The 24,303-nt window shown below is 35.3% G+C and overlaps 2 protein-coding genes across 6 annotated transcripts in view; one reads left to right on the top strand and one right to left on the bottom strand.

Moving 5' to 3' along the window:
• Positions 1–330: 330 nt before the first annotated feature.
• Mdh1 (malate dehydrogenase 1) lies at positions 331–16,451 on the bottom strand. Its single transcript, XM_005322058.5, has 9 exons — positions 16,301–16,451; positions 11,120–11,218; positions 10,220–10,316; positions 7,848–8,023; positions 5,780–5,902; positions 2,545–2,721; positions 1,952–2,065; positions 1,294–1,383; positions 331–675 (listed from the first exon to the last, which is right to left on the bottom strand). The coding sequence occupies exons 1-9, from the start codon at positions 16,301–16,303 to the stop codon at positions 550–552; spliced, it is 1,005 nt and encodes a 334-aa protein (XP_005322115.1). The 5' UTR covers positions 16,304–16,451; the 3' UTR covers positions 331–549.
• A 104-nt stretch (positions 16,452–16,555) lies between these two features.
• The window catches only part of Wdpcp (WD repeat containing planar cell polarity effector), a 323,247-nt gene continuing 315,499 nt past the window's right edge, over positions 16,556–24,303 (top strand). For all 5 annotated transcript variants that reach the window (XM_013357181.3, XM_078029122.1, XM_040270812.2 and 2 more), the window contains exon 1: positions 16,556–17,091. The gene's annotated coding sequence lies outside the window, so the exon portion shown is untranslated. The remainder of the gene's footprint in view (positions 17,092–24,303) is intronic.

Genomic DNA, 24,303 nt, shown 5'->3' on the forward strand with positions numbered 1-24,303 from the left:
TTTATCAACAACCTATTTATCAGCTAATTTTAAAATCAAATTATCCACAACACATGAACTAACTTAGTTTTAAAAACATAAGTGTTTGATGAAAGTCAGTAACCACGTTTAAAAATATATTCTGAAACAGATTGATTCATTATCCCAAGGTGAATTGTCCTTTCTATTTAAAACTAAGAGATTTGTGCTTTAGTTTGTATTATTTCCCATCTTTATTATCTTTTCCTGGTTTTTTAAAAAAAAATCACAACCCCTTAAGGAAGCTGAGAAATATACAAGCTTGGGTTTTCTGAATATTAAAATTAGCTAGAAAGTAGAATCTCAAGTCACTTTCACTTGCATATATATTTTTATTTAGAATGCAGCATTAATAGCATGATGAGACCTTCACAAATCTGTACCAAGAAGCACATAATGTTTACAATGTGGTGTTTTTCACAAGTAATTTAAGTATAACTATAACATCATTATTATTTGGTACTAAAGTCAAAGACGACATTTAGATTCCTCAGTTTTGGGGCATTTAATGAAATCAAAATGATTGTCTAGTCATGCGGAGGAAAGAAATTCAAAAGCAGCTTCTTTTTCTTCTGTCAGTTCCTTTGCAGTAAGATCCATCTTCTCACGTGAGAAATCATTAATAGGGAGACCTTCAACAAATTTCCAGGTCTTATTCTGTTTGAAAATAATTTTAAATAAGAGATTAACAAACTAGAATTGATCTTCCAGCAAGCAAAAACCTAGTCTGAATTTATACCTGGAGGTGTACTTGTTTTAAAATTTGATTCCAAAGAAATAAAACAGAATCCAAACTTTTTTTTCTTTTTGTAGTGCTGTGATCAAATCCAAGCTAAGTGCTCTATCTCTGAGCTAAACCCCCAGCCCAGAATCCAAATCTTAAAATTAGCAGATCATTTTGATAAAAAGTTAACACTTGAATTTAAAACTATTTAATCTCAAAAAATTATAAAATTAACTATTGACTTTACCATGGTTATAATAAAGAGCAACAATACTGAAAACCATTGCTTCATTTAGAAATAACATAAGATTTATAGGTAGCTGATATTAGGTGTGATAATATAATTCACTTGGTGGTAAAAGTTGACTCTTGCTGTTCAAATTAATTTCAATCTTTTAATGCCCTGAAGTTGTCATACATATAATACTCAAGTTGAGGAGAAAAAAATCTTGGTTATTAAAGGAATAACTTTCTAGGCCAAATTATACCTATTTTAAGAAAAACATATAACTACTTTCCCATTGAAGGGAAATAACTCCCAAAGACCCTACCTTGATTACAACAGGGAATGAGTAGAGCAGATCATCAGGAATACCATAGGAGTTGCCATCCGAGATAACACCCATGGACACAAATTCTCCCTAAAAAAAAAAAACCCCACAAAAAACAATGTTTTCTATTTTCATGGCACACTAGGATTAGTCTACACAAACAACATGTGAACTAACAAAATTAAACCAGGTGACTTTCTTACTATGTTCCTGACTTCATTACTATATAAGGAATCAGAACCAGGTTCTTCCATGACAAGAGAACTTTCATGGATATTATCTCATTCCACTCTTCCAAATTATGTGTCAAGTAGGTCAGAAAAACATATCCTTATTTTATAGATGAGGGAGCTATTGTTCAATATTTAAGAAAAATGTTTTTCTATATATTATCATGTTTAAGCCTTATAATTCTGTGAGGAAATGACATGTAACAGTCGATAAAACAGCTCAGAAAGGTTAAATTATTTTCCCAAGGTTAGTCTGTTAGAAGGCAGCTGAGATGGGAAATGAACCTAACCAGCTTGACCACTAAGGCTCTGTTCCTTTTATATTACAATATCAGGGATTAAAAAAAAAAAAAAAATATATATATATATATGAAAAAAACATGTATTTTTATACACACACACACACAACAGTATCACTGAGTCTTCACCTCTGGGGTTCCAAACCAGATGTCTCTGATGTGGTCAGAGATGGCTTTTGCAGCAGACATTGCACTGGACAGTTTCCGAGCCTTGATGACAGCAGCACCACGCTGTTGCACAGTCTGTGCAGGGGCAGGCAGATGTGACAGTGTTACTTGATCATAATAGCAAAATATTCATCAGTTTCAAGTTAATCTAAGGCTGCAACCATTGCATAATGTGTTCTCTCCAACATCATGCAACTGCCTAATGTTGACCTTATAAACCTAATTTGGTATAAACACCAATATTTCTGAAAAAAGGAAAGTACAAATTCCCCTAGAATGTTTACCACATTTTATACACACATGACTAGAGAGTACTCTAGTTTTTCCCATTTTAACAATCAATCTCAACTGCTGTATAACATATCAAATCAGACTGGATCATGGCTTTGTAGGATCCCAGAAGAAAGTATGCAGTCCTAAGAACAACTGTGAAAGACCTGCTCTCCTTAGGGATTCCCTTTCCTTTTCTTGGAGACACAAAGGACGGCAATGTGGTGTGTTTCTCAAGAGTTCTTTATGCTTGGCTGTTAAGAGGACTCTCAGATTTTTCTTACCGTAATAAATTCTCCCTTGAGCCAACTGTCATTTTTCAGAGCTTCATAAACACCAACTTCCTTTCCTTGCAATTTCACCTTAGCATGATTGACATCTGGATACTGAGTTGAGGAATGGTTTCCCCAGATAATGACATTCTTTACATCATCAGCAGTTACACCAAGTTTAAGAGCAATCTAGTTGAATTAAAAACAAACAAACAAACAAAACAACAACAACAACAAAAAACACACCATTTAACAGCTCAGAAAGGTTAGAAAAATTATTTTTAGTTAAAATTGTGGCCTGTTTGACAAAAGTCAAGATAAAAAGTTTCTGAAACTTCAGGAGAGCACAAGAATTATATTGATTTGTAAAAAAAATGTAACTTGAGATACATTTTACTAAATCCCCTTAAATGGCAGCTTCAACTCTTCAATGTCAGCTTCAACAGCCCCTAAGCTTCTCCTCCCTATAGGCCTCCTTGGCTCCTTTTAACTTAAAGCTAACCAGCAAAGGTCAGGTACTATGCACTCAGTGGGTGTTGTTTCTGAATGTCATTCATACCAGAGTTAGTCTAAATTAACATCTCCCCCAGGACAATAGCTCCTGGCTTCCTTAGACACTTGCGTTTGTCATATAGGTCTGTTATCTCCAGACCTAGTAATTTCCTTCCCCCTAATCCCAGCCAACTGGTATCACTGTCAAATTACCTTGTCAGCAGACACATACAGCTCTAGTTTGCAAGTATACAGGGGAGTCCTGCAGGTGAGAAATAGTCACCAGATAGCAAAGCCTTCTGAGTTTCAAAACAAATTACGTAAGACTAGTAACCATTCATGTTAGAAAAAAAAAATTTTTGGGTTTGCTCATTGGATATAACTTCTATAAGAGGAAGAAACTGCTTCTTTAAAAACTTCTTAAGAGCTCCCTCCCCCTGTCTGTGGATAACAATCAATGTGTGCCAAAAGTGATGGTTAAAGTTTGATGAGACAGCTTCTTCCCACTTGGCTTATTCATGACTTTTGCCCCCACAAGTAAAACTGTTCAGCAGCTGGGACAAAGTCTCACTCAGTAATATCCCTGGAAGCAGAATTTTCCAGTATCTGTTCCTACTGAGGCCTCAGATGAAACAGCAAAGAAGGGGATTACCAGTGTCATTATTTTACCTCTTTCCTTTCTGTAGAAACTATGTAACCACCTGGCAATCTGGAGTGTACAACTACAATACATCCTTTCCTTTATTACTTCATAGTACTTAAGACCCCTACAACTAGTCATTCACACAAATTATCATTTCTTTTCAGTCACCAGACCTTGCTAACAGCTTAAGGCCTCTCATGGAATATTTGTATTTCAAGTTTGCTATCCAATGACCTCCTTAATTAACTAGAATGTTGAGGGAGCTATTTCCAAGATGAGGCTCTTTTCAACTTTAGGCTGTAACCCTTTTAATAATAAAACCAAAATAAATAATAATAGCAGTTAACCTTTACTACATTTGACTCTGTGACATGTACCATGTTAAAGGCTTAAAATGGATCTTTTCTCATCCAATCCTCATAACAATTCTCTGAGGTAGATATAATTATTATTTTATAGCTTAAATATTCATTCTCAAGGTCACAGAGCTAGTAAGTCATGTGATATCATTTTGTAATAACATACAAGGGTTTGGTTTAGAGTCAGGCAAATCTAGGATACTCTATCATTTACTAGCTGTATGAGTAGGTTTTCTGATCTCTCTGGGCCTCCAATCTTTTACCTGTAAAATAAGGATAATAATAGATAGTTCTGTGGTACTATAAGAAACAATGAAAAATTAAATGCAGAGCATTCAGCTTGTAATAGAAACTTTACGAATGTAAATTCTTTTCTTTTCCACTGAGCATTCCAGAGCTGGAAGATAACTGTCAGTTTAAGACAGTGGTTTTTCAACTCTGATCTCACATCATTTTCTGGTTAATAAATCAGTTTGCTTAAAACAAAATAAAGTTTTCATCTATAAAGAAAAAGCACTACATTCATAGATCTAACTAGCAATGATGGATGAAGAAGGATGGCCAGAAAAGTGATAAGAAAAAGGACAGAGGCTATATCTGAGAACTAAAACTTTTATCATGACTTCCAAGGGCACCAGGACCAGTTAGATCTGAGGAAGCTGAGAAAACTAGCTTGGATGAGTGGCCTAGCTCTGAATTTTTTGAAGCTTTGTTAATCTCCTGGTCACTCACTCCTTGGCAAATTTATTTAAGGTGCTAATGAGTAAGAAAAATTAATAATAATTAAAATCTAGCTCCTATGTAGTAAAAGCAGGAAATTTTATGGAAAGACACAGACACACAATATTTAAAAGATATAAAAGTGAAAACTAAATTAAATATAAAATTAAAATCAAAATTTGGCTGGGTGTGGTAGCCTATGTCTGTAACTTGGGAGGTGGAGGCAGGAGGATCACAAGTTCAAGACCAGGCTCTGAAAATTGGTGAGACCCTGTCTCATAATAAAAATGAAAGAAAAAACGGCTGGGGATGTTGCTCAGTGGTAGAGCGCTCCTGGGTTCAATTCCCAGTACCTCAAACAAAAAACCCCCAAACAAGCAAAAAAGTGAATGTGATTGCTTAGCTCCAAGAAAGGAGAATCACACAACTACATAAAACTTGAGGGGCTGGGATTGGGGCTCAGTGGTAGAGCGCTCGTCTAGCGGGCTCGATCCTCATCACCACATAAAAATAAAGGTATTGTGTTGTGTCCATCTAAACCTAAAAAATAAATTAAAAAAAAAAAAGAAAAACCTTGCGTTTTTAAAATGATCTCTTATGTATCTGACAAAATTAAACTAAATTATGTATCATCATGGGGTAATTATTTATACTAGTAATTAATTTTTTAAAAAATATTTTTTTTAGTTGTAAATAGACCTTTAATTTATTTATTTATATGCAGTGCTGAGAATTGAACCCAAGGTCACACATGTGCTAGGCAAGCACTCTACCACTGAGCCACAACCCTAGTCCTAATAACTAATTTTTAACTACTACTTGAAACTATTTAAATGTAGTTAGCAACTGAAATAGTTTTTAAGAGAACAGGCTTCCTAACAAATTTAATAATAATTTAACTTTAATAACTACTAAACAACAACAACAACAAAAAAAAAACAACAAAAGTACAAACTAAGATTCAGTTATTTTAAAAATGAAAGAAAATGGTTTTCAATCTAAAATTCATAAATTTAAAAGACATTTTTCTCACTTGAGATTTAGCTCGATTGTGATCCAAACGAGTTAAGCAACTGAAGTTCTCCTTGGGGATGGATGGAGCTGACTTAGCGGCAGTCAGGCAATTGGTATTTGCTGGGTTTCCCACAACGATGACCTAGGATGACAGAGAAGAGTTATGGAATGTATACTTATTAAACTATCTTAGAATTCCACTGAAATGTGTTAACTGGTAGTTTGTATATCAAGCCCAAATGAACTAAATATACATAGTTATCATTGTAGTTTGTATCATCCCTTTGAAAGCGTTTTGACTTGTTAGTGTCTGGTGTGACTACTGAAAACATTTTTTTTTTTTTAGAGCCACTGTTATGTATATAAGTCACTTTCTATTTGGCAATGTCCAAGACTTAAGGTGCATTTCTTTCTATTTTGTTTTTGTGTGAAAACAGACACAGAATTTATTTAACTTACTGTAAAAACTATGTAAAGTAAGACCCCATTTCAGAGTTTGATTCATTTATAACATTTTCCTTCTTTTTGAGTTTATTTTAAGAAAACAATTTGTCTCCATGAACTGAAAGTAATTATTCCCTAAATTTGCCCAAATTCTAAGAATTGCTTGGGCTATTTGCTAAAATACAGATTATCACCCTTTTCCCCCTCCTAGAGCTACTGAATCAGTCTTCAGGAGAAAATGCTTCAGGCTATTTTTTTTTATATTGGGGAGGTTTAGTCAACACTGAATTACAGCACAGGAAAATGTATATATGGATTTTTAGTGATAAGAATCTTACGCATAGGCCCTGGCTTCAGTCTTCGACACTACATAAAAATAAAGGAATAAAGATATTGTGTCCATCTACAACTAAAAAAAAAAGAAACTTTATTTTGAATTACAGAAAAGCTGCAAGCCTATTACAAGGATAGACTCCCATAACCCCTTTATTCAGATTCTCCAATTTGCTCCATCTTTAAGACTCTCTTTCCACACATAAACTGTAATCTTTTTTTGGTCCTTTTGAGAACAAGGTTCAGCTAAGATGCTCCATGGTCCCTAAGTACTCCAGTGCCAGTGAATATCTTCCCCAAACAAGGACACTTTGCAGAGATGGAATTGCCATGCAAATACCACAAATCCAAAGCAGCCTGAACAATCTTAATCTTTTACTAAGAGTACTAAGGATTTCTATCCAATTCATTTCTATTATTTTCTGTTAACCATTTAAAATAAAAATCTGTATCAAACAAAAATGCAGACATCTATGAAGTGAAACAGATAGGACATTTTATTTGCCATCTTGAAATTTTTTTTTTCTTTTTTGATATTAGGGATTGAACCCAAGAGTGCTTTACCACTGTGTGCTTATATCCTCAGACCATTTTATTATTTTTTAAAAAATTAATTTATTAAATTTTTTTTTTTAAGATATTGGTGGACCTTTATTTTATTCATTTATTTATATGTGGTGCTGAAAATTGAACCCAGTTCCTCACACATGCTAGGCAAGTGCTCTACCATTAAGCCACAACTTCAGCCAACACCTTTTTGTTAGGTCGGTGGCATCGACTTAGTGGCAACTTAGAACAAAGTAGCCCGCGCTGCCCTCAGCAGAACATCAATCAGATGTGCCTGTCAATCAGCCAGATCTCCCGACTAACGCCTATCAGCAGGACCCCCTGGCCAATCCTGGAGTTCAGCCAACTCCCCTGACCAACTCCAAGGGGGCAAGGGACCCTAGAGACACCTTTTCCTGTCCCAAGCCCTTCCCTTCTCGTCCAGTCCGGTCGAGCTTCCACTCGGTTTCTCCTCAGACCCTTCTCCTGTTCCCTCTGTGGGTCTGATCAAGTTCCGCCCGGGAGTGATATCTCAATAAAGCCTGTTCAGCGGCCCTTTTAAATCTGCCAACTTTGGTTGCTGCCTGCCCAGCCTGATCTGACACTTTTTATTTTTTTAGTTTGAGATAGGGTCTTACTAGGCTGCTGAGGCTGGCTTGGAACTTGTACTCCTCTTGTCTCAAAATTTTTCTTTTTGTTTAAATAAATTTTCTTATACCTTTTTGAAAAACCCAATGAAATACATGTTGGTTACTTTAACTCACCTTAACTGACTTCTTAGCATATTTCTCCAAGGCTGCACCCTGGCTTTTGAAGATTTTCACATTTGCTCTCAGTAAATCTTTCCTCTCCATGCCTTCCCTTCTTGGCATGGAGCCCACAAGAACAGCAACATCCAGGTCTTTGAAGGCAACCTCTTCTTCATCAGTTGCAATGACATCTGTGCACACGGCAAACAATAGGCTAAGCTACTTAAATATTCAAGTCTGAAATTTTCTTTTTCATACTAAATCTATTTATTCTGTCAAAGTGAAAACAAATAGCAATGTTTATTTATTCATATCACATTGATACAACTTGTAGGGGTCAAGAAAGACAACATATTAATATAATCACCTTAACATGGCAAAAATGTTAATAAATTTACTTTGCTTTTCCTATTTCCAATAATTAATTCAACTTTAAATCTTCTATACCTATTTTTTTTTAGTCACATATAAGGTATAACATAACTTCTGAAGCAACATTATTTGCAATTAACAGAGATAACAAAAGAGCAACTAATGCACTAACCTTTAAATTATAATTACCTCAAGATCTAGGATACGAATTACAAATTTAAAAAAGTTAATGTTAATCAAGGTGTATTGTGCTAGGAATAATGCTAGGAAATTTATATTATCAAAATTTAGTCTTCTCATTTTAGAGATGAAAACACTGAGCTTTAAAGAGACTAGTTAGCCACCATGATAAGATAGTGAGGAAGGCTATAATTCCCACATATGTCAGCCTAGACCATGCTACAGTGTCAGTTCAATAAACATACACAATTTGCTTTTTGATCGAAGAACATGTATCTTTCCTTTCCTTTGTTGATTGTATTAGAAAGGTCATGACTGAGATTTGGCATTTCCTTTGGTAAATTTTTTAGGCCAGTGGACTGGTGTCAGTTGGACTGTAAGTCCCCGAATGGGCACATGCAGGAAGACAAGTTAGAAAAAATACCCAGCTTCCCCTTCCCAGCCACACATTCTCATTTGCAGAATGTTCCCTGTCATATTTATACCTTTCAGAGAACAAACTGGGCCCATTTCAGAGTAGAGGGAACTCAGCAGAGAAGGGAATGCAAATGGGAAACAGCAAAAGAAGAAGCTGATTTGAAAAAAATTGTAGGTAAGGAAAGGGAACCAGCAGAAAAACCCAATCATGTATTCTTTTACAGAATCACGCAACCAAACAATTTTGATGGTAGAGTATCTATTTTAGTATATGTCTACTGAAGAGATACATGAATATTAAGAAGTCTTCTTTTTAGGGATGTGTATATATTTTGTTTTGTGCAAACTTCTAGCTGAGCATCACTGATCTTTTTAAAAAATTTTTTTAGTTATACAATGTTTGTTTATTTTTATGCGGATTGAACCCAATGCCTCACATGTGCGAGGCAAGCGCTCTGCCAGTGAGCCACAACCCCAGCTCCAGTATCATTAATCTTTATGAAAAGAAAAAGACTATAATGGAGATATGGTTAAAGAAAAATATTTAAATTAGTTTATAATGAGACCTGATATTTTAACAAGCTTTTCAATCAGATTTAAGACTTCTGTCTTATGAGTAATAGTTCAATAATTCTCTAAGGTGAACTCCTGTGGGTTTTTACACACTGTGTAGTATATGATTAGGACAACTTATACTATGTCTCAACCTGACAATGGGCAGATGGAACAGGACCATATATGCGGGATCAACTAATTTTCAAGGCAGTGTATGGCTCTGGAGGATATCCTTCAGAATTAGTTTTCCATTAAGGAGGTGTGACTATTAGCATTTAAACAGACACTATATCACAACACAATGTAGATAATCTCAGGTATATGTAATTCTTGTGTGATATTATGCCTAATTAGTATAATAATAATAAATTATATAGACATGTTGAAGAAAAAGTAGCTTTTTACTTGACAAATTGTTTCTCACTTTTACCCTTATGTACTATTGTGTACATGTTAAAAAGTAGTTATAGCAGAGCTCATGGTGAGTTTCTGCCCATCATGCATGAGGCCCTGGCTTTGATCCCTAGTATCCTCCCCCTCCAAATCTATAGTTCAGAAAACAAAATGAAATACTTTCATGAAATAATTTCTAATTAAGTCTCTTCAGCAAAAATATAAAATCTATTTTTGTTAAGACATATAATACCCTTTTTCATTTCCTTTTGTGGAACTGGGGATTGAACACAGGGGCTCTACCACTGAGCTATAGCTCCAGTCCTTTAAAAATATTTTTCTTTTTAAAAAATTTGAGGGTCTTGCTAAATTGCCTAGACTGGCCCTGAACCTGTGGTTCTCCTGCCTCAGTCTTCTAAGTCTTCTGCGTAGCTGGGATTATGCAGGTTAAAGCTGAATTTCTAACTCACCTTTCAGGAGGGGAAGGGCACAGTCTTGCAGTTCCATTAGGACACCATTGAGAACACTCATCATGGGAGTGATATCCAGCAGCACAAGAATGATAGGCTGCCAAACAGCAAGGACAGCATTCGTCAGTGTAGGTTTTTATCATTTAGTCACAAAAAGCCCTTTCAAAGTTTTTGTTTGTGTGTGTATGTATAAAAGTTTTATTCATTAGCCATAGTAATTACATTAGGAGCTCAGGTTTCTAACATTACCACTTTGAGAATAAGAAAGGCCATAAAACCAGCAATTATTTGGTAACAGAAACAGCAAAAAGTAATCATCTATAATGAATTTTTAAAAAGTACATAAAAGGAGTCTCACAGCTTGCTCCTATTGTTAATAGTTGTATATTTGATTTCATGGTTACTAAGTACAATATCTGACATGAGGGAAGAGCTCAGTATCTGTGGGTGAGAAAAAATATTTTAGTGTATTAATCAGATTTGCTAGAATTAGGGTGTCTGCTTCCAATTTAGAAGCAGATTTTCTGTCTATTTTGGTTCAAAAGAAGACCATTTATGAACAAGGAAGTGCTGATTCAGCAACTTTCTCACAGCGCTCCAACTAAGCAGTTACTATCCTTAGTGATATCCTATATTGACTAGCACCTGCTGGTTGCACCAGGTTAACTAAATACAGTACAAAGGAAACTATTTTGCAAAGGAAACTGATTTGCAAACTATTTTCACTGTCTGCAGGGATGCCTATAAATACTTTACCAGCTTCAGTTTATAGCAATGCACCTTTTACATTTATTGGGACTATTCATTTCTTTACCATTTTATAATTTGTTTGCAACTAAATACAGGATTTTATTAACAACAGTCTTACTCTAATGCCAAGATTTATAGACATGCCCCTACCTGGTCTTTACCAAAGACAGATCCATTTCCAATACTGTACAACAGTGAATAAGCAATTTGACCAGCTGCTCCAGTCACAAGGACTCTAATTGGTTCGGACTGCAATGAAAAAGACCCATATAAGTTATAAGTCTCTTCACACAGGTTTAGTAGAAAATTAGCTTATTGGCTTGTTTCAGTAAATACAACACACACAAATCAACTGAGAAATTTCCAGAACATGTGTCTTTGGCTGGGTTGATGTGGTGTTACTTAACTCTCTCTGTATAGGGAACACAAAGTGTTAGCCTGTATTTACTTACATAATCCTATCCATTTTTTTTTTTTGATATGTTACCACTAAAATAGGCCTAACAACGTCAGTGTGTGCAGTATGTATGTGGTGATACAAACCCTGGCTGGCAAGAGCCTTTCAAAACCTTATTATGCAAATCTCCCACTCCCATCTGCTTAGTAGAATTCTTCACACAAGGAAGAACAGAAACAGTGGTCAAAACTTTCCATTTACATTGAGTCAAAATATTTTAATAAGACATTTATGTTTCAACTTAATTAGATGTAGGAGGAAAAATAAGACTTTTTTTATTTAAGGAGAAAAAAAGAGAATATGATAGTATCTGGACTATAATAAATTTTAATACTAAACAGGAATAAGACAATGGCAACATGTGTTGATTGTTGATAACCTGATTCTAAAGGAAAAATTATATTTAAAAGGAAGGAAAGAGTAGGTATACATAGAGTACAACAGTTATGAGACAAGTAGCCTTATAGGTTTCAATAAAACCTGAATATAATAAGACACATGGACAAAAATAACTGATATTCATAAACCCAAAGTCATTAAAAAATAAAGGTAAATTATGTCCAGAGAATTAAAGAAGTAGAACCAAGGTGATTATTTTTTTTCCTGACAATGCTGGGTAAATCCACTTCTATTCCTTGTTACCCTGCATGGAGAAGTGGCTTATGGAATTGATTTACGGCAGAAGAAGCATTTGATTTCTTTTTATTTAAAATTCCAGATTAGTCACATGTCTGAGATGGAAAGAAGATGGATGATCTTGAAGGATCCTTAACCTTACTTAACTGTGAGATCTGAAGGTCAGCAGTGCTCAGTCACATGGTACCCACAGAAGCCAAAGGAAAAGTTCAGGAAAGTGTATACTCTTGAAGAGAAATAAAACTGATCATAGTAGACTATACAGAGAAATAACCAGACACAAGTAGGAAAAAAAGAGGAAGAGAGGAAGGCAGAAAGGGAGATAGAGAGAGAAGGAAAACACACTAAGGGTAAAGTAGAAAGATTTTCCCCTGTTTATCTGGGTCTTTTCCCTGACTTTTTTTTACTAACTTTCCCCCTGACTTTCATATCTCTAAATATACAAATAAAATAATCTCTTAAATAAATCATTTTGATACATATTTATATTCCAAAATAGATTTAATTTATAAAGGGCACTAAATATGATCATACATGGTTATTTTCTATTATATAACACAAATATGACACAAAATATTTTTTTGCTGATCTGTCATTACTAGGATAATAGTAATGACATTACTAGGATAAACAGTAAAGACTATTGCTATTTGCAGAAAAATTATTAAAAGCTTATATATATATTTTTTTCATTTTATCATTTTCCCCCTCTTCCTTCAAGTCAAGTAAAGTAGATGAAAAAAAGAAAGAGAAAGAAATAATTCCCTCCTGCCCCTTTATAATGCAAGTTTCTTAAAGCTGAGGGTTTGTCTATTTCATTTACATTGTCATTTTTTTTGTCTACTATATTTACTGTTATATCGTAACTAACTAGAATATCTGGCATGTAGTTGGAGCTCAAATATTTGTAAAATAACTACCAAAATGATGGAAATCTTGTAAACTACCAAAATGATGGAAATCTATAAGAATTAAGAATTATTTGGAAGCATATTGAACATGCTTTAAAAACATATTAATAGATATTTTATTCTCACATACTTGCTTTGAGAAGGCTAGAAACTTAAGGACCATAAGTTTCAGATATAGTGAGTGAAACTACTTAAGCCACTTGTTTTAATGTGTCTTATCAATCAAGTGAAAAACTTATTTAATTAATTCACTAAACAATACCATGAATCCCTATCATGTACTTGCTACTATTGTAGGCAAGGGATCCATTAACAACCATCTGAATTTAGAAAGGGGATAAGCCAATTCTCTAAAACAGAAAGCTAGAAGCAGTAAAGAGTAGTAATTAAAAGATGGCCTCTGGAGCCAAACTTTCTGGGCTCAAGTCCTGGCTCCACAACTCATTAGCTGTATGCTCTTGTGCAAGTTACTTAACCTCTTTGGGCTTATAGGGCTCTGTCACCACAAAATTTTCCTCTAAGGATTCTTATAGTCTGTGGTCTTCTATTTACATATCTGCTACTAGACCTTGAAGCTCCCTTAAGAGCAGTATGTGTTTGACTCAAATTCGCACTCTAATATAATGTTCATCAAATATTTGTTGAAAGAATGAAAGTTAAGGGTAAAGAAAAATACAAATATATGCTACTTCAATGGAAAGCAAGTTGGGATAATAAAAAGTTCATCCTCCTAGAAAGTCAGGCAGATGGCAAAACAGAATAATGCGGCCAATTTTAGGAATTAATCACAGTCCTTACTAAAAGGGTTGTGGCCAACTAATGAACAGCTCATTTCAGAGCAGGAGTTTCCTTCTCTTTGGGCAAATTATTTTCACAGGTAGGCAACTTCACCTTGTTAACAGTAGTATGAAACCTATGTAGTCTAGATGTTTGATGATAACTGGGTAAAGAAAGCACATATTTGGTTCTTACTCTTCTTCTGCAACATTACAATTGACAAGTGGGAAGGTAGGAGAACCCACGCGGACTTCTCACACTGTTACAGAGTGAACATAGGTGGCTATTCTTTGCTCAGTTATCTGGGCAGTCTGCCAAGATCCATGAAGGAATGTCTTTGCTCTTGGCAGGGCACTAATAACCTTCTTGCAAACCAGGTTCTCTCTTGAAAATGTGCTAAAATCTCAGTTATGAAACTTGAATTTAAGTGTTTTTTTCTGTTATTTCATGGAAAAACCATGTATTCTTTTCTTTACTCCCTAGTATGCATGTATTTCTAATTTACATAGATTCTGTAATGTGAAAGAGAAGCAGTCCCATTCAGATTCCTTCAGTTATTCTTGCTGTTACTCCCTATTGACACAAACAAAGAATTTCCTCCTTTAAAATTTGCTTTGATGGGCTGGGGCTGTAGCTCAGTGACAGAGCACTTGCCTAGCATATGTAAGGCACTGGCTTAGATCCTTGGTACCATATAAAAATAAACAAATAAAATAAAGGCATTCTGTCCATCTACAACTACAAAAAAGCAATTTTGCTTTGAATTGGATTACAAAATATGGCTCTTTTCTAAATCAGTGATTGTTCACATGCTTTCCGAGTTGGTAAGTCATGTGAGACAACAAACTGACAGAATTCTTCCTCATGAACTATCTCTGGCACCCCAGTGACCTTCCAAGGGTGAGGCCTGGCTCAGTCTACTGTGCAACAAAAACAAAACAAGAATAGGGGCCTTGGATTTCTCTGTGACCTTGCAAAAGTCATTTGACCTCACCAGGCTACATTTTAAGATTAAATGAAAATAATCTTCAATTCCTTTCCAATTTTTGAATTCTAAGGAATAAAGCTATTAGGTCATCCACATGTTGGTAATACACTTGTGTTTATATTCACAATATGATTGTATCTTCATCTAGAATCTCAGTACTAAAAGTAAATTTTTAGAATGACTTGGTAAGTATATGACACAATAATGGTAAAAAGGAGAGACCCTTAATGCAAATTGTTGTGTGACCTTGACAAGTCATGTTCTCTCCGGGTCTCAATAAACTCAATTTAAATATATTAAGCGGGGATGTTTGTCAAGATGACCTTTAAAAGGCTTCATCCAGTTCTAAAGTGACAAAGTCCGGAAGTACTCTGATAATATAAGTACCTCTGCTTCCTTGCTAAAATAAAATAGAAACTACTGAAATCGTAACTTAAATGAGTAATAACGTCATATGACAAAATAATAAGGAAACACTTATTTGGAATTAGTACTGGTCCCCAATCACCTTAAAGAGATGGAAGGAGTAATGTGCCCTTGCCTGAAAACATGTATTTTCAGGTTCTGGGAAATTTCCAATCCACGCAAACATTTCCTCACACTCTCCACTCATTTTCATATTTTGAGATAAATGGGAAAAATATTTCCAAATATAAATACAAACACTGAAGCAACTTCCCTCCATCTGATGGCAAATGTCACCTTCAAACAGTGCGCAGATTATTCCTACGTCAGTTTCCTCGCCCCGCATCCCCCTTCAGCAGAGACAAGATATGCAGACCTAGGGTGCACGTTTTCAATGACAAGATGGTTACATTATATTACATTTATATGCAGTGCTTCTGGAATCCATAACAGAACAGTAAAGAATATTTGCACTAGTTATTTGGCTAGTGATGCAAACGAGCTCGGGCATTATAACGGCATCAATGACAGGTTTTAACATTTTGAGAAATTAGATATGGCGGCAACACGTCTCCTGAAAACGTAGATCTTAATCTGGAGCACCTGGTGAAATCCTGCCTTAACAGTCGAAGGCCTTTTGCTTTCAAGGGCTTTGTGATTGAAGCTCTTAAATACTTTGAGACGAGGTGGGGGGGGGAAGAGAGAGAGAGAGAGAGAGAGAGAGAGAGAGAGAATGAATATGAGATAGAGGGGGGGGAGGGAGAGAGAAGAGAGAGAGACGAGAGGGAGGGAGAAAAAGAGGTTAGGATTCAACTAACTCCTCCTTTCCATCAAACCCCATCGTCCTTATCAAGCTTTACATAATTCTTCAGAGAAAATCAGAACTTGAATTCCATCCCCTCGGCACGCAGCAGGATCAAGATAGCGCCTCTCCAAGGACAGTGATATCTCCAGAGCCTTTTGAAGAGGCCCCCAGGTGCACATCAACCCCTTCCCAATTACTGGAATACTGCGTCAATCCCCAGAATAAAAGTGAGGGCGTTACAAACGGCGCTAAAGACCGCGACTTGCATAGCTGCAAAAGTCCGTCACGCGCAAGAAACCCCATACAAGGGTGCAAAGGCTGGACACCAGCAGGAACCCGGGCCCACACTCACCATGATTGAAAACTGCGCGGACAATTCCTGCACCAGCAAAACGAGCTGCAAGGAAGTCAGGTCACCTCCACCGCGGAATCGACACAAGGAGGGCGTGCGGTGGCAGCCAGAAAAAGCTCGGCTGCGGCCGCGGCGTCTTCTGGGAAACGTAGTTCACGCTAACCCTGCTCTGGCCCAACCTCCGAAGCATTTCCTTAGTGTTGAACTACACTTCCCGAAACCAGAGGGTCTCTTCACGTCCTTCTCCTTGCGCTCTTAGCCGGTTGTAAAGTAGTCCCTGACGGGGAGCTTCTGATTGGAGGATGACTATGAGCGGAGGGTTTGAGCTCCAGGGGGAAAAGACGGCCTGTGGCACTCTACAATTGGCGGGAGGGAAGGCGTGTGTGACTGGAGGGAGGAGAGACAGACCCTTAGCGACAACACCCACACGTGCGCTACTGAGACCTTAGCCCCTATTGAGGCTAAACGTGGGCGGTACGTAAAGCCGGCTTGACCCGGAAACAAAACCTTTTAAAAATATTGTACACGCTCCCGAGGGGCGGGGGCATTGGAAGTGTCTGGAAGACCAGATAGCTTCTCAGGTTGCTAGGCGACGAAGCGGGAGTACCTGAACGAACTGTGGAAGCTACGGCTCCCATACCCCGAGACCTAGAGCGAACACCGCGTCCTCCCCTCCTCACTTTGCTGAGAGTTCTCTACCTTGGGTGGCGCCCGGTGACGAGGAGAGAGTTTGTGGGGACGCCCCCTCCCAGGCAACTTGGGACTGCACGTTTTCAGCACTCCGGAGTCAGGTGAGCCCTGGCCTCAAAGTGAGAAATTTTCTTTTTCCTTTAGCGCCCAGAATGCTGCTGTGCGCCATTCAGCATTGCTTTCTCTGGGGTGCAGCTACATCCAGAGGGTGCCCTGAAGCTCGCGGATGGAAATGCTACCGTATTCTGGAGTAAATAGAGTCTTAGAGTTTGCGCCCTATCTCCGCTATAAAACGTAGCTCTTCCAAAGTTAAATCAAAAATATTTACTGAGTCTTTGTGGGAGGTGAGCCCCTCTTCCCAGCAACTTGCATTCCACGGATCTTTCTTTGCCCTCCTTGAACGTTGACACTTTCACCCATCCTCTCTTTAGCAACTAGATGCACTTTACATCACTTTATCCCTTAAAATTATGCCAAATCTGCATATCTGAGGAAAGAGTGGCAGCTGAATGGGAGACACTAGTTGTCTCAGGCAGAATATCAGCTGTTAGAAAATTTAAGAGGTAGGTTTTTATTTAAAAGTAAAGCTGCCCATAAGACACCCAGGGCTGTCTGAAAGCTGTTTCATGTGAATATTGAAAGGAAGGTGTGCTGCTCTGCCATAGTATTCCCAACAAAATGAATAAAATATCTTTATTGGATAACATTGGTATAACTTCTGAGTTTTATCGCTGGTAAATGAGTGCCAAGTGATATCTTTCTATTTTTCTCTATTTCATTTTTGAAAGATTTACTATTCGGGGGAAAGAAATATAAAGCCGTGCTTTCCTAGGTGATCCTTCAATAGCATTTATCATATTTACATGTCTCCTCTTTGAATCACTTTATTCATTCAGTTTTCAGATAACATACTTTTCTGATTTTCCTCTTTTGTTACTGATTGCCCTTTCTCAGTCCTTCCAAGGTTTTTTTTTTTTAAAGCTCTGATCTCTTAAACAGGAGTGTCTGTTTTCTTCTGTCTACACATTTAATTCTTAAGTGAACTCATTCTTGAGTTGTATCACTTCAAATGCTACCTCTGTTTTAAAAATTCCCAAATTTGTTTCTAGTCTGGTATTTCAGGGGTATTTCTTAACTACTTATTATGTCCACTTGATTTTTCTAATAAGCATTATTTCCATTGTTTTACAGTATTTCCTACTGTGTACGGAAGTATAACCCTCTTTGAAAGAAATAACATGATTTGCCCCAGTTCTATGATGTTGGTTGTGGATGAGATTATCAGATTTCAAACTGTAGGGGAGAAATGACTGGTTAGATGAAGAACTTACTTTTTTGTAAGGGTTATTAGTCTGATTCAGTAGACTGAAATCTCCTGTTTTCAGGAAAAACTCGTCTGTTTTGAAATCTGTCTGCTTCCTTAAAGTTTCAGTTTGATTGTGGTTTAGAATAAGTGGGTTTGATCAGTTAGGGTCTAGTGAAGGAGCTCAGTCCAAAACATCACTTCCTCCCCCCTCCCCATAATTTTTGTTTAAAAAGGAGTGGAGAAAAATTCTCTAAACATATTCATTGCCATTACACACATTGAACTTTAGTCAAACTACCTGCTATTGCCTGAAAATATACTCTACTTTTCTGCCTCCATATTTTATGTGTGCTTTTTCCTCAACTGCAATCTTATCCTACATTTCTGCCTATTAAAATTCATTCCACCAGGAGCTTTTCAAATACTTTGACCTTTGTGAAGCCTTCATGGAAAAAAATTCAAGCATACACAAAATAAAGGTAATATAATTTTCTGAATCCAATGTACTGCTTCATTAATTATTACCATTTTGCCTTCCTTTCTTCCTTTTATTTCTCTCTCTCTCTCTCTCTCTCTCTCTCTCTTTGGTGCTGGGAATTGAATGCAGGGCCAATCCTTGGGTGCATGCTAAGCATGAGCTTTACCACTGAGCTGCAACCTCCACCCTACGTTTTTTTGACAATCTTCCTTTTTCTTCCTCTTTGCCAACATTTTTAAGCATTCAGAAAAGCTATACAGTGAATACTCTTTATAGTAGTTTGAGTTATTGGAAAGTCATGATAAATTTTAAACTAGAACAGGTGGGATGGCCAACTACAGAAGAGAATAAAAAGGAAGTATGAATAAAAGAGATGATAAAGAGCAGCTGTGACTTCTAGGATGAGGAAGAAAGACTAGGATAGGGCCCCTCTTCAAAAAGTTCATGTCCATGTTTACATGATGTATAGAAGTGCCCTCTGTCTTTGAGGAGACTGGGGCCTGAGGCTACTGCTGGAGCTTGTCTTCTCAGCATGGCTTTGGGGTTCCTGTGCTGAATAATAATAGTAATGGAATTATAATGGAGTTCCAGAATTTGGAAGGAAAGTATCTCCCTGCTTCTTTTACCTGGCAGCATCACTCCATTGCCCTGGAGCTGGCCAAGGAGAAATGTTTGTAGGATGGCACAAAGCAGGGCAAAGAAAGGTAGATTTAGAACTAAGAGATAAATTGATAACCATATATATGCTCACCACCTATTCTATAGTTGTTAAGCATTTTGCTATATTTACTTCATTTGTCCATCTACATGAAGTCTTGTGGTTCCTTAGCCTGATTATCACTGTTTTAAATTTAAAAATGATTATTTGCAAAATTAATCTATGGTAGGAAAAAGTACTATCTGTAGTTCCCTCTGGGTGTGAGAGTTGCTTGGTGATTGACTGGATAGGGGTTTCATTTTCAGAGGTGATTGTGTTTGTCAAAATCTGCAAATGGTACACTTAAGATTCATGCATTTCATGTTACATAAATTTTATCTAACACCATAAAATGATTAAACCCTAGTTATATGTATATTAAAAGAGATTAGGCGGTGAAGTATATGTAAGTCTACAGCTTTCTTTGAAATGCATTAAACATATGATAGATTAATGGATGCACACTAATAGTTATATCCAAAAATGAAATATACATAAAGCAAATATAGTAAAATGGTGAAATACTAGATAATTATAAATTTTATAGAATCTAGTGGTTATTTACTTCACAGTATTTTTAACTTTTCTGTATCATGTATTAAACTAATAATTTCCTTGTGTAAAGGAATTATGTCTTGTACATCTATGTGCCTCATAGAACAAAATATGCTATCTCTCTGACAATAGGTACAAGCAAAAATGTCTTTAAAATTGTCATTGTGGAAGCTGGGAGACTAATCTTGCTTAATGAACCTAACCAGTTTCAAAATTATCTAGCTAAACAGAATTTTTGTAAATGCAAATTGTATTGGGGAAATTGGTGAAATACTGAGAATATCAGAAATTTCTCAGTTTGATATTAGAATAAAACATTATTCAGCCCTCTGTACCTGAGGGTTCTGTTTCTGTGGATTCACTCAATCATGGATCTTAAGTATTTGGAAAAAGAATTGAGTCTATAATGAACATGTACAGGCATTTTTTCCTTGTCATGAATCCTTTAACTAAACTGTAACAACTGTTTACATAGCATTTACATTGTGTTAGGTATTATAAGTAATCTAGAGATGATTAAGGTATAGAGGAGGATGTATGTATGTTATGTACAAGTACATTCCATTTTGTATAAGGGATATGAGCATTATAAGATTTTGGCACTGTGTGTGTATGTGTGTGTATGTGTTTGTGTGTGTGTATGTCTGTGTCTGTCTCCTGAAACTAATTCCATTCAGTCACTAAGAGACAGCTATATTTTCAGTTTTGCTGTAAATAGCTTATTATTAGCTTGTTTACCAAATTATTTAGCTAAGTGATCAAGCTTAAATTTTTAGGTAGAATTATGAAATATATTTACTGATTATTAGATTATGAAATATATACTTACTGAAATTATCTTTTTGTTCTAAGATGACAGGTTTATTGTATGCTTTTTTTTGCCTGAGGAATATATTTGGTTCCATCTAAATGGAACTGTTGGTAACTGTAGATGGGGTATATAATAGGCATAGAAAATGGGTGTGTTTCTCTTCCTACTTTCATGACTTTGCTGCTGGATTTAACATTTATGTTACAAAATACTTATTATGAAGGTAACAATTTGCAAATTAACTATCCTCTAAAGGTAAAAGAGTGTGTAAAGAATGATTCTCCATAGAATTCCTTATATTCCCCTGTTACTTTTTTAATTGAACATTTTAATATCTTAGCTCCCAAATTGAATTCTATAATACCCTCCCATATTTGGCTAAGTTTAATCTTAACTGTGGCACATGAAGAATTTCATTATTTATATGTTCAAGTTAATTTATAGTTTCTGGAAGTAAATCAGAATCAGATTTTCATGTCTTAATAGCTTTGATCTGTCATATGGTATCTTTGTTGGTCTGTTAATTTTATGTAAAAATGACTCAAAATTGGGAGGTGTTAAATTTCCAGACCCTCATAAATTTAATATTTCCTTGATGTAGGTTGTCATGTAATTTACAATTGTATTGTTTTATAGTTTGTATGTAATTATATGTAACATAATTATTCTATTCTATATGTATTTCATATATATATAAAATTCTGAAGTAGAATGAATAGCCTCCAAAATACATTTTATATATTATATATAATATATTCTACATTTGATATATATAATTTTAACATTTTAATCTTGAAGTAAAATGAATAATATCCTCATTTTATAGTTTAGGAAACTCAATTTCAAAGGTTGTGACTTGTCCAAGTCTTTAGCCATGTTTACAAAACTATGATCTTACACATAATTTTTTTGTTGTAAAACTCATACTCTCTCACACATTTTAACATCTAAAATGTGTCATGTTTATCTAGTCATAAAGGTAATTAACAATGTATAATAAATACTTACAACAAAACTCTTGTATCTCTCTTCAAAATGCATCTGATGGAATGTAAATGTCCTAGCAATTTGATATTTACCATCATCCATTCAAAAAATAGGTAAATAACTTTTTTTTGACAGTCAGAAGTTGAGGTTTATATATGTATGTATGCACATTAAACACAGTATATGTATATATAGCATATACATATATATTTTTAGGTTATTTTAATGCTTAAAGGTTTTTAATGATCACAGTATATTTTTTACAGAAATATGAATATAGATAGAACTGTTATATTTTTCATTTGTCACTTATGACTAAGTGTATTAAAACTTTCTGTCATTACAATTATTAGTAGCATTATAAACTTAGGTAAATGATTGTTAAAAATTAAAATTTTAAGGGAAACATATCCCTTAAAAGATGGGCCCTCTCCTTTGCTCCCATTTAGTTTGTATTTCTGGATGAATATTATGTTTTTTTAAATTTTTTATTATTTTTTTTTAAGAGAGAGAGAGAATTTTTTAATATTTATTTTTTAGTTTTCGGCAGACACAACATCTTTGTTTGTATGTGGTGCCGAGGATCGAACCTGGGCCGCACACATGCCAGGCGATCGTGCTACCGCTTGAGCCACATCCCCAGCTCCTATGGATGAATATTATGAATGGTTAGAATGAGTCTGAATTCAGCCTCAGAATTACTTGTGGTAATCAGAGTTATTATTAATAAGTGTTTAGAAACCTTATTCACCCTGAAAGAAGGTTCAAGGCTCGTCGTCAGAGAAAATGCCCGTTTATTGAGGAACAGTTCTGCATATTTATAGAGCTGGGGGTGGTTTGACAGTTATGACAGTTTAATGGTTGAACAGTTTGCCAGTTGATATGAGGTGTTTTCTGATCCTTACCCAGAATCATGTGAGTCAGCAGGGCTAGTCTGATTGGTGAGTAAGGATCATGTGAGCCAGAAGGGCTCACCATTGGGCGGCTCTTCTCAGGGGATGAGGAAGTTAGTCTTTGGAGCCAGGCTGACTCCCAACACACTCAAATGAGAAGATGGAGGTTTTTTTTTTTTTTTTTTACTGCCTTCCATGTCATTTGTAACAAACACAAGGTGAACTATCATCAAAAATTGTTTTCAATTATCTATCAATTGGTAACTTGTTTCAAGATTTCCTCAATTTGGTTGAAAACAAATAACTGGAAACCACATAACTTGCAAAAGGATTTACTGTTCAATAGTCATTTAAAGCTTTACCATAATTTTTCTTTAGTTGTATAGTTCCTCTTTCATTTAGTTTCCTTAATTAATATCCTCTGAAAATGTTAGAAAAAAACTGAAATGTTATTTCAGTCCCTTCTTTCTAAACAATTTGTGATGAAAAATGCTTTTATTTTATCATTTGCATTAAGTACGTTTGTGTCAAAACTTTTAGGTGGCTCATTTGCTCATTGAATTTTCAGTTTAGGTCAAAACATTGCCATATAACCGAATTGGTAAAATCAGCCAATCAAATAAGCTCAATTTATTTTTTGGTTTTGGTTTGTTTGTTTTTGCAGTGTTGGGGATCGAACCCAGGATCTCATGCATGCTAAGCAAGCACTCTAATGCTGAGCTACATACTCAGCCCAAGATCAGTTTATTTTCTATCAGAAATAAAAAGACTTTATTTTTAAAATTTAGTCAATACCTTATTACTCATTTAAAAGAATCTTTTAAAACTGCTGGAAAAATGAAAAAATTCATTTGTAAGAGAGATTATTAAAACATTAAGATTAAAATGAGTGTATTAAAACTTTTAATACATTTAAATATTATTTAAAAATATTAAAATTATGATAATGTTATTTCCATTGCTTTATTTGTAATAAAGTGGAAGAAAGTGGACCAAAAATGATAAATGACTTACAAAGTAAGGAATATGATAAAAGATATGGTATTCCATTAGTAAATCGATATCAAACTTAAAGATACTGAGTTTCTGAGAATTTTAAAATCAGATATTCAAATTAGAAATGATATATTAATTTCATTAGACTTCTTGTACCTCACAATCATACTTTTCTCTGTGTATTTAGCAAAGGAAAAAAGTATGATTGCTAAAAATGAGTTGGTTTGTCATTTAACATGTAATTTTATTTTTTGTTAATAAGGAGTAAGAAATTTTTAAATTCCTAAGCTCAAGATTGACCATAATTGAAATAAATATTTCATTATGCAATTTGCATTGAAAAATATGTGACTTGCTTTTAATTCCTTATTAAATGTTGTTCATGGAGTGCCTGCATGTCTATAATGATATAGCATATAGCATGTTCCCTCTAGCTACCCCTTTCCTGACTGTCTCTGAGGAGCAAATCAGATTGCTATCCTTTGGTTGTATAAAGCAGGTGTGCATTATTCTTGAAGCCCACTCTGAGCATGTACCAAAAATTTCTCTCATTATTCTCTTAAAATGAATTCTTCTGCCACCTGCTAAGA

Source organism: Ictidomys tridecemlineatus, chromosome 12 (genome assembly GCF_052094955.1).
Source record: "Ictidomys tridecemlineatus isolate mIctTri1 chromosome 12, mIctTri1.hap1, whole genome shotgun sequence".
NCBI classification, from domain to species: Eukaryota; Metazoa; Chordata; class Mammalia; order Rodentia; family Sciuridae; genus Ictidomys; species Ictidomys tridecemlineatus.

Coding starts and splice junctions, on each gene's coding strand:
- Mdh1 (XM_005322058.5), bottom strand. Junction 8,024..10,219: donor TGCCCTTCCCCTCCTGAAAG/GTGAGTTAGAAA, acceptor CCGTGTGCACAG/ATGTCATTGCAACTGATGAA. Junction 676..1,293: donor CATTCCCTGTTGTAATCAAG/GTAGGGTCTTTG, acceptor ATTTTCAAACAG/AATAAGACCTGGAAATTTGT.